Source organism: Polistes canadensis, unplaced genomic scaffold (assembly GCF_001313835.1).
Source record: "Polistes canadensis isolate GaletaPanama2010 unplaced genomic scaffold, ASM131383v1 scaffold_67, whole genome shotgun sequence".
NCBI classification, from domain to species: Eukaryota; Metazoa; Arthropoda; class Insecta; order Hymenoptera; family Vespidae; genus Polistes; species Polistes canadensis.
In genome coordinates, this window is record NW_014569614.1 from 440,763 (window position 1) to 450,849 (window position 10,087).

The following is a 10,087-nucleotide window of genomic DNA, read 5'->3' on the forward strand; positions in this document are numbered from 1 at the left end:
CAATATTTTTTATACTAAAAGTGAATAGATTTTCATGAAACTTATATTAAATTAAAGTACACTCTTAAAATTGAACGTATGTCTACGTTTACGCATAATATACGAACGTACACTTGTTTGTTGTATACATACCTGTATTTTCATATATTTCTATGTGTGTGTATGTGTTTCTGTTTGTGTATATAGATACGCGAGTTAGAATAAAGTAACATTGGATATTTTTCTTATGTTATAGAAAACAAAAAAAAACAAAAAAAAAAAGGAACAATAAAATAAAAAGATAAATAACTTGAGCCGCACTCAAAGAGAAGAAGAAGGGCTTGCGCGAAAGGGTCTCTGCTTCTTCTTATTCTTCTTATTCTTCTTCTTCTTCTTCTTCTTCTCGAGTGTGCACGTGCACTCTCGCGCCAAAACACCTGCAACGGAGAACGATCATGGAGGAACATTTAAATGAATCCTCCTCTTTGGTATTCGACACGTAGATCTAACGTGACTCTGATTTTACTTCGAGATTTGTGAACGTCTCTCTCTCTCTCTCTCTCCCTTTTTTTTTCCTTCTTTCCTTCCTCGACATTTTTATTATAATTTTTCTTGTTTTTTTTTTCTTTTTTTTCAGCCTTTTCTTTCTCTTCTTTTTTCTTTTTAATATGTTTACAGGAAGATATTATTGTACATGGAAATATTTGTATTAACTTTTTTCTTTCTCTTTTCTTTTATTTTACTTTCGTTAGATTGAATTTGCGCAAACGATTAACCACACACACATACATATATCGTATGGATTTTTCAAGAAATTCTATCATAAATTTGAAAGATTTCCACTCTTTGGCAACACACCGTGTGTGTCATTCCTTAGAATTCGATAAAAATATCAATGGCATTCGGCTATTTATATTTTTCTTTACAATCCTTTGACATTAAAGATATGCAATAGGGAAGCACCACGTTGTACTGCTATTTTTCGAGAGTGTAAAAATATATTAAAAAATAAACCGCACACATCACATTTCTCAAAAAATCTTTGAAAGAATGCACTAATATATATATATATATATACCGATGTATATTTTAAGAAACGTAATAACATGCAATAAAAGTGTTTAAATCTGATCATCGCATAAAATCGACATACGTGAAAAACACGTATCGCAGAAACCAAATCTTTTTCTCATTCTAATCTTACCTTTTTCTCTTCTCTTCTTCCCTTTTTGAATTGTTTTATTTATATTTGATTTTCAGGTTCACAAGATATCATTCCTTATCCTTCTCTTCGTGTTTCTTTTTTTTTTTAATTTCTTTCCAATCGATCCAAAAATTTTACTAACGCCACGAATTTTGTTTTTCATTTTCAGAAATTATCCTGAACCTTCTTCGATCCTGAACCAACGATATAAGATAAAGAAAAAAGCAATTGAAGGAAGATTTAAGCAAATTTTCCGACGAAAAAAACAAAACAAGAAGTGAACGATTAGAAAAAGCATTTACTTACCTGTCTTATATAAAAAAAAAAAAAAACAAGAAAAAAAAGAAAAATAAGGAAAATGGAGTTGGTATCAGTGACCTCATCGGCACCATTGGCGTTGGCTTTGGCCCTGGCCTTCCTATCAACGGCACGTCGTTGCGATAGCGCATCGGAAACTATCAAAGGTGCGAAATGGAGATGAGCTTAGAATATATTATGCATCTGTTGAATTTTAAATTGAAAAGTGCATTCGAATAGTCTCCCTTTTTCTCTCTCTTTCTATCTATCTATCTCACTCCTTCATTCTTGATATCTTTTTCTCTTTTTGTCTGTCTGTCTGTCTGCCTGCCTGCCTGCCTGCCTCCCTGTTTCTCTATCTTTTTCTCATAGATCTCGCGTCCTAGCGTAGTTCAGGCGCGTCACGCTCCATTTGTGACTTTTAAACGTTCTATTCTTGGACTATCTCCATTATCTCTCGGTCTATTTGCGCCAAGTCGAGTCGAATCATGGTCCGACGATGATTCGAAAAAGAAAATGATACAGAAAGAAAGAAAGAAAGGGAGAGAGAGAGAGAGTAAGGGAAAGAAAACTCATCTGGGGCGCTTTGTTTCGATGAATTCGCGATACCCATGACGAATCTTTTGAATTTATCTCTCTCTCTCTCTTTCTTTATTTCTTTATTTCAAGAATCGTAAAGACCACCAACACAAATCGGTATTCGTGTCTTCTTCTTCTTCTTCTTCTTCCACTGACGCGAAAGTAAAAGTAACTTTATGGCCGGTTAACCGGCGGTTCCGCGAACGGTGCACGGGAAATGGCAAAAGCCAACGACAAAGTTGGTCTCCGTGCTTGTATCCCGCGTAAACTTCGATTTACGACGTTAACCTCATACACGAGAGACTATTTCTAGAGAGAAAGAGAAATAGAGAAAGAGAGAGAGAGAGAGAGAGAGAGAAATTCTGTATGCGTTCAACAGAAGCTTCCTGAGAAATCTTCGAAGCGTTGTGTAAACGCGGAACAACCGAACGTACGTATCGCGTCTCTTTTGTAGATTCAACTAATCGTGAGAAATTCTTTTTATTCGTATTTCATTTGCACGTATCATCATTCAAACGTTTTTTGCATTTAACGTCGTGTCGTACGTTTTTATTTGGCGAAATAAAAGAACTTTTTTTTTTTTTTTTAGAAATTTTACACGGGAATTATTTTTTCTTCTACAAGACGCGACCAAAAAAAAAAGGAAAAATGAATAGAACGTTTATATATTTTTATTTAATGATTAATAAAATCGTAGAAGAGAAAAGAGATAGAATTATAAAAAAAAAAGAAAAAGATGGAGACACTAGGTGTCAGGTAGAAGTGAAAGAGAATGTTAAGAAAACGGTCGCGGAACGCCAACGCTGCGTCCTTTCTCGCACGCATTCCTTCGAACTTTGTTTTTTTTTTTTTTTTAAATAACATTAACCGCAAGAATTTTTATTTAAATTCAAAAATCAAATATAGATCTAAATATTAATTGTTATTAATTGATATTATTAAATAAACGAGATATATAATAAATAGACAATTTCATTGGAAAAAATATGACGCTAACGGCGGGCGTTTGAAATTTGAAAAGATGGCGCCCCGCGTGGGCGGCCATTTTCGATATATCGATGCGTAGTCGTCGGGGCGGCAAATTTAAAAGTTAAATCACGCGTGACAATTTTTTTCCTCTTCGATATTTAGGGAAAACATATAATCGAATTCTATTAAAATTTTCTAATATCGCACGATATTCTCGTATAATTGATAAAAATAGAATATTAAATACTTAGAGGAAATGCAATCTATTGATTTATTGTGATATCGTTCTTCTATTCGAATTGATTATTTTTTTTCTTTTTTATCGTCGATATCGTGATCGACGTACAAAATTGCTTGTCAATCGATTAGAAAATCGTCTAACGTATAGTATGTACTTATTCACTTATATATGTATATGTACGAAGCACGTACGAGACGCGTTGGTACGGAAGAAATCGAACGAAAGAAGACTCCAGAATGCGAAGGTCGATCTCATAGGAATGCTTTGTATCGTGCACAATTATTTATTGATGTCGCAAGGATCCTTACGGCAAATTGATTACTACGTTCATAATATTAACTTCCTTCCTTCCTTCCTCGTCCTCTTTCTCGTTCTATTACTTTTACTCATAATTTTCAACGATTTATAACGTATCGATCGATTTCTTTTCACGCAGGAAGTAGGGAGACGTGTGACATCGAAGGGGAAGATTTCACCGTCGACAAAATCCCAAATACCAGGTGTTTCAGTTGCATTTGTAAGGTTAGTACATTGATTAATATTAAAAAAAATATTCTATCGAATATTCTTAAAAAAAAAAAAAGAAAAGGTATACGTCGGTAAAAAATATATTCCACTGTGCGTGTTATTTTACACGAATACAAGATATTGAACGTTTTGGAATTAAAAAGAAAAAGAAAAAAAACTAATACCATTATTTTTCACGATTATGAACAAGCAAAAAAAAGCTCACGACGTTATTAGCCAATCCGATACTTAAGTTTTCAAAGTCTGTCTGTTGTTAAAAAAAAGAAAAAGAAAAATAGCCGCAAGAAAAAAATAGAATGTCATTGAATCGTTAATCGCATTAGGAATTGTAATTTTATTAATGCACTCGCCTCGGTGGTTCTTGAATTTTTATGACATTCTTTGTCTCTTTTTTTTTTTTTTTTCTTTTTATATTTCTTCATTTTAATTCGTTTTAAGCGACGTGATTTTAATTACCCATAGTGGGGTTAACGTAAACTTTAATTAGATTTTCAAGATCGTTCGATCGATCGTTTTAACGATAAAATAAATTTTGCTATCGTTTTTCTTTTCCTTTTTCTTTTTTTTTTTCTATTTTAAAAGAGATAAATCCTCCCCCACACATGGTTGATTGGTTGGTTGGTTGGTAGTGGTCTAATATCAGCATTTAACAGTTTCATGACGACGACGAGACGGATAAGAAGACGTCTCGTTAAAGCACGTAGCCCGTTTTCATAGTCCAATTCGCAGATTACGTTGTTATCTTTTTCTCTTTCTCTTTTCTCTTATAGCAAAACTAAACTAAACTAAATTAAATTAAATTAAACTAAACTAAACTAAACACTATAAAACGGGTTTCTTTTTTTACTCATCCGTTATTTTACGTTACTGTCATTATTATTATTATTATTATTTTTTCCATCTTTATTTAACGCGAACGTAAACATAATAAAATAATTCGAAGGAGTGTTTTCTTCGCGTGAATTCGCTCATGCGACGTTTACGTATTAACGGGCTTACGTTTTAAAAGAGGTTAAAGAAGAGTTGGCCTGGTTCGGTAGGTCAGAGCAAAAGAATTTCCACTTGGACCACCCGGTCCGACGATAGATATTTTATGCTCTCGATCTTACGATGGTGGAGAACTCTCACGAGAAGAGAAAAAGAGAAAAAGAAAGAGAGAGAGAGAGAGAGAGAGATTTCTCGTGCGAGACTCAACGCAGACGCCAACAACGAGTTGTTCTCCTACTTTATCTCCTCCTTTCGTTCATTGACTCGACCATCTCTGCGTTTCTTCGTTCATATTTTTTACTTTTTCCTTTAAAAAAAACAAATAAATAAATAAGAAAAATAAGAAAAATCTAAAAAGAGTAGAAACACAAAATTCCAATATAATTTTTAGCTGCAAAAGTAATGGTTAAACGTTATTTTCTATCGTTCTCTATTAATAAATTAATAATTGTTTCGTTTATTATTATTATTATCTTCTTCCTTTTTTTTTATGAACACTGTTTGTTATCTGCTCGTATTGGACACTAATTTGTAAACCTAAAGATTTTCTCGTTGTCCTCATAATTCCCTTTTTCATTCTGTTTATTATTTTTTAGAACGGATTCGTGGAGTGTCAGAAACAACAATGTCCGAATATCGATGGTTGCTATACCCCATTGGAAGTTCAAGAAAACCAATGTTGCCGTATGTGCAAAGGTACGTTATAACGCTAATGAACCTAATCAACTTGCTAACAGGCTAGCTCAAATTAGCGACACTGTCCAAAATATTTCTTTGTTTTTTTTTTTTTTTATATTTTTTATATTACGAGGAAGAGAGAGAGTGTGAAAGAGTAAGGGAAATAAAAAAAAAAAGAAAAAAGAAAAAAGAGAGAGAGAAGAATAAGAAGAAGGGAATGAGAGGAGGAACGGGAAGCATTGTTTTAAGGCACAAAGACGCTTCTGTTCGTCGACACCGCGATAAACTCGAGGAACTGTTTACGCTAAAACTCCCTGACAGATGCTCTCCGTCCCCTTATCAATCTCTATTAATTATGTTAATTGTGACGTAAGTCCCGTTGTCGAACGTCTCTCTCTCTCTTTCTCTTTCTCTAAATAAGATGACAAAACTCACGAGTATAATAATTCTGGAAAAATACCCAAGAGAAACCATCATATATAATAATATTCCTTGTCCCATTATAATTTGTGTGTTATATTTCATTTTGTTTTCAACTTTGACACGATTTAAAACATTCCTCAGGAAGTACATTTCATTTCAAATTACTTGTCGTTCTTATTCCTTTTTCTTGTTTTGTTTTGTTTTTGTCTTCTTCTTTTTTTTTTTTCATTTTTTTATTCACACGTTAAATGATGCGATTACAGGCTGCCTTCGAAACGGAATTTATCACGAATCCGGCGAAAAGTGGAACGATAGAAATGACCCTTGCAAGATCTTCATGTGCAGAGCTGGGGTTATCACCGAATCTAGGCAACGATGTTACACGCCTTGTCCGAAACCAATGCCAGTTTTGCCTGGGGAATGTTGTGCCGTTTGTCCAGGTACGCGATTAAATCAAATAGAGAAATTATTTATATTAGATATTTTTTTTTTCAAACCTGTCTTCATTTTCTCTTTTTTTTTTTTTTTCATGATTTTTTATAGGATGTATCGTTAACGGTCAAAAAGTAACCGATGAGAGATCTTTCACCACAATCGAGGATCCTTGCGTAACCTGTAAATGTAATTCGAGTAAATTGAATTGTTCCAAACATGCTTGTCCTGTTCTTCATTGTCCAGCTTCGAGAATCTATCACGATCCCGGGGATTGTTGTCCTCGCTGCAAAGGTTTGTAAAAAATTAAAAAAAAATAATAATAAAACAATGATTATTAATCGTTGAAACATAATTATGTTTTTTCACTGTTCAATTAAATTATTATTATCGACAGGTATTACAGAATTTTTGCCACCCCCTAAGGGTGGTTGCATTTTGGGTACGACAGTTCACAATTCTGGTTCACAATTTTATCTTGATGAATGTACCCGTTGCATTTGTACGAACTCCGTGATATCGTGCGTAAGGGAAACATGTCCGATATTGGAATGCACAAGGGAGCATCAGATAACATTACCAGGTCGTTGTTGTCCGCAGTGTCCTTTGGTCGAGGAAAGCCGGGCTTCTTGCACATACGGTGGCAGAACTTATGGGGCGAGTATTCTATCTCTATAAATATGTTCTTTAATCTATTATGGGGTAATGAAACGAAAAAAAAAAAAAAAGAAAAAGAAAACTAGAATCTTAACGTTAATGCAATCGAGTTTAAATGTTTATTTTTGACCTAGGCAGGATGGCGAAACTTGGAAGCTTGATTCCTGTAAGGCATGCGCTTGCATGCAGGGTAAGGTACGATGCGCAATGCCGATGTGTCCATCATTGAATTTACCATGTCCACCAAATTCAAAATTGGAGCACCCCAAAGACCAATGTTGTCCTCGTTGCGTTGAAGGTAAATATTCTTGTTAAAAATGAATAACGCCGAGAAAATGAAATTGTTCAACAAGGAAACAGTGTAAAAGTATTTTTTTTTCAATCAGGTGATGGTGTATGCACTGTCTTCGGTGACCCCCATTACCGCACCTTCGACGGCAAATTCTTCAGCTTCAAAGGCGCGTGCAAGTATCAGTTGGCTAGCGACTGCGTCGGACATACGTTTAGCATACGCGTGACGAACGATGCCGGCATGACGAGATCTTCGGCATGGACAAAAACTATTGCCATGAAGGTATTATACTTGATGTATTACGTAATAGAAAAACAAGTGATTTATTTTTCTTCTCCTTTTATCTACTAATTCACCTCTTACAGATTGGCGATCTGAAGGTGAATCTGGGTCAAAAGATGAAGGTAAAAGTGAATGGTAAGAGGGTCGACGTACCTTACAGTGTGCCGAACAAACTTGACGTTAACAGAACGGCCGACAGCATAATCGTTAATACACCGATCGGTATCAAAGTACTTTGGGATGGTATTAGTTTTCTTGAGATCTCAGCGTCTACATCGTACCGTGGTAAATTGTGCGGATTATGTGGAAACTTTAATTCCTTACCGAAAGATGATTTCATGAGTAGACGCGGCAGACTCTTACAAGATCCTCAACCATTCGGCCAATCTTGGGCCGTTGGTGCTAAGAAGAAGTGCACGCCTACACGCACTTTAAATCCTGAAAGGGAGAGACGTTGCAGGGGGAGGAAGGATCATAGGTAAAGATCTAATAAAATGATTATTCTATCTAGAAACGGAATGTTTATTATATAAACTATTATATATATATATAGATATATATGATATTCTAGCGAACATAAACGTCTAAGTAACGTTCTGCTTACATACAGATTGTGCAATCGCCTGAGGTCGCAGATCTTTGATCCCTGCCACAAGAAAGTCAATCCAACGATGTACTACAAAGCATGTCTTCAGGATATGTGCGAGTGCCCGACCGAGCACTGCTATTGCGAGTCTTTCATGGCTTACGTTCACGAGTGCAAAAGATTGGGAATTCAATTGCCACATTGGAGAAAATCTACGAGATGTCGTACCGTTTGGGATCAATCGAACAAACCTGGGCCTTCGAGCAAACGTTTGCATTAAATAATGCGAACGTTTTGTCCCTTCTATTTTTCTTTTTCTATTTTTTTTTTCTTCTTTTGATTGCGAAAGAAAAAAGTCGATGGACGATAACACGTGCATATTTTCTTTTTTCTTTTTATTTAGATTTTTTTTCTTCTTCTATTTTCTTTTTTCAACGTTTGCATTCAAAGAACGTTGCACCATACGCGTTCTCTTCTCCCCTTTCCGTGCGTGTTTTCTTTTGTATCACCTGTTGATATCATTCTTTTCTTTTTTATTTTTTCATTGTTACGTTCACACGTTCTTCCTCTCATTTTCTATTCTCTCAATCTTTCTCATTTTTTCTTGTCCGTTAACTTTTTGACAGCGCTAAACCTAATTCGTCTATAAAATAGCGCAATCTTTAACGATTATGTGCTAGAACGACGAAATATCTACTAGTCAGCATTTAAACGTCGAGATATGCATTGATGGTGAACGAGCTTCTCCTTTCTATTTAGCAAATTATCAACAATGGTTCCATGCTGATAAGAGTAATTATTAACAATTTAAAAAAAAAAAAAAAAAAAAAGAAAAAACTTATATATATGCATCCACATATATAATAAAATATCTAAGACATCAATAAAATACTCAAACTCGGCATGGGTAGACCATAGGACTACGTTTATCCATGACTCCTCGAGAATATTAAAGATCTCGTGTAACGTTCTAATGAGTGGCCTTGATAAGTCATTCTTACTTATATTGTTAGACCCCTTAATCGAGATGAAATGAAGTTCGATGAATTTTATATAAGATAATCAGTTTGATTAACAAACGTTTTAGGCAATGCAATAACACACAGACACACGCAAATATACACGACGAGGATTTTATATATATCTCTCTCTCTCTCTCTTTCTTTCTTTCTTTCTGTCTTTCTTTTTAGCGGCGATTTATTCTATTTCTGTTTTTTCTTTCTTTTTAATGTTACAGAGCACCGTGCAGTATTTCGGCCGATGAGCAGGCTCGCGGCATAGCATGTACATAAGCATACATATTATATATATACGTACATACGTACATACATACATACATACATACATAAATACATCCCCAATTCAATAATAACATTCGGACGCGCATCGATCGAATTTTGTCATTATTTTCAAATTAATCCTTTCGTTACCAGCGTAACCCGTATAGGGGTCCTATACCATGCGACGATAAATATGTATGAGCGAATTTATGTAAAACGATACTCGCGCCGAAGCATGCCGTAACGAAAGGATAAAGACGCGATTTCTATTTCTCTTTTTCTCTCTCTCTCTCTCTCTCTCTTTCTCTTTTCATTTCTAGTTTTATTTGTAATTCTTTCCATTTCATTCTTTTTTTCGTGCTCTTTTCTTTCGATGCTCGCGAGTATAATTTTTTTTATACATATATATATTATCTACATAGCCGATAACACAACGCTGACTTATTTTAGTTTAGTTCATACGTATCACAAATATTGTATATACGCTGCTGCAAAAGATATGATTTTTAATTATTATTATTATTATAATTATTATTATTAAGTGAGCGATCTCCTCGCCTTGATCTTTCCTTCTTTTTATGATCTTTCAATTTTTGTTTTTTGTTTATCTTATACTTTTTTTGTGTTTCCTAATCATCCTTCTAACGCTTTAAAATAAGATATAAACTCTATC

The 10,087-nt window shown here is 34.5% G+C and overlaps 1 protein-coding gene across 2 annotated transcripts in view; it reads left to right on the plus strand.

The window, feature by feature from the left end:
- The window catches only part of LOC106786178 (BMP-binding endothelial regulator protein), a 16,921-nt gene extending 7,118 nt beyond the window's left edge, over nt 1-9,803 (plus strand). For both annotated transcript variants that reach the window (XM_014747288.1, XM_014747289.1), the window contains exons 3-12: nt 1,353-1,647; nt 3,706-3,791; nt 5,381-5,480; nt 6,149-6,325; nt 6,429-6,611; nt 6,715-6,974; nt 7,113-7,272; nt 7,361-7,548; nt 7,632-8,026; nt 8,159-9,803. In XM_014747288.1, coding sequence (XP_014602774.1) covers nt 1,542-1,647; nt 3,706-3,791; nt 5,381-5,480; nt 6,149-6,325; nt 6,429-6,611; nt 6,715-6,974; nt 7,113-7,272; nt 7,361-7,548; nt 7,632-8,026; nt 8,159-8,414 — 1,911 coding nt within the window. In that variant the 5' untranslated portion in view covers nt 1,353-1,541 and the 3' untranslated portion in view covers nt 8,415-9,803. The remainder of the gene's footprint in view (nt 1-1,352; nt 1,648-3,705; nt 3,792-5,380; nt 5,481-6,148; nt 6,326-6,428; nt 6,612-6,714; nt 6,975-7,112; nt 7,273-7,360; nt 7,549-7,631; nt 8,027-8,158) is intronic.
- Nucleotides 9,804-10,087: the final 284 nt, after the last annotated feature.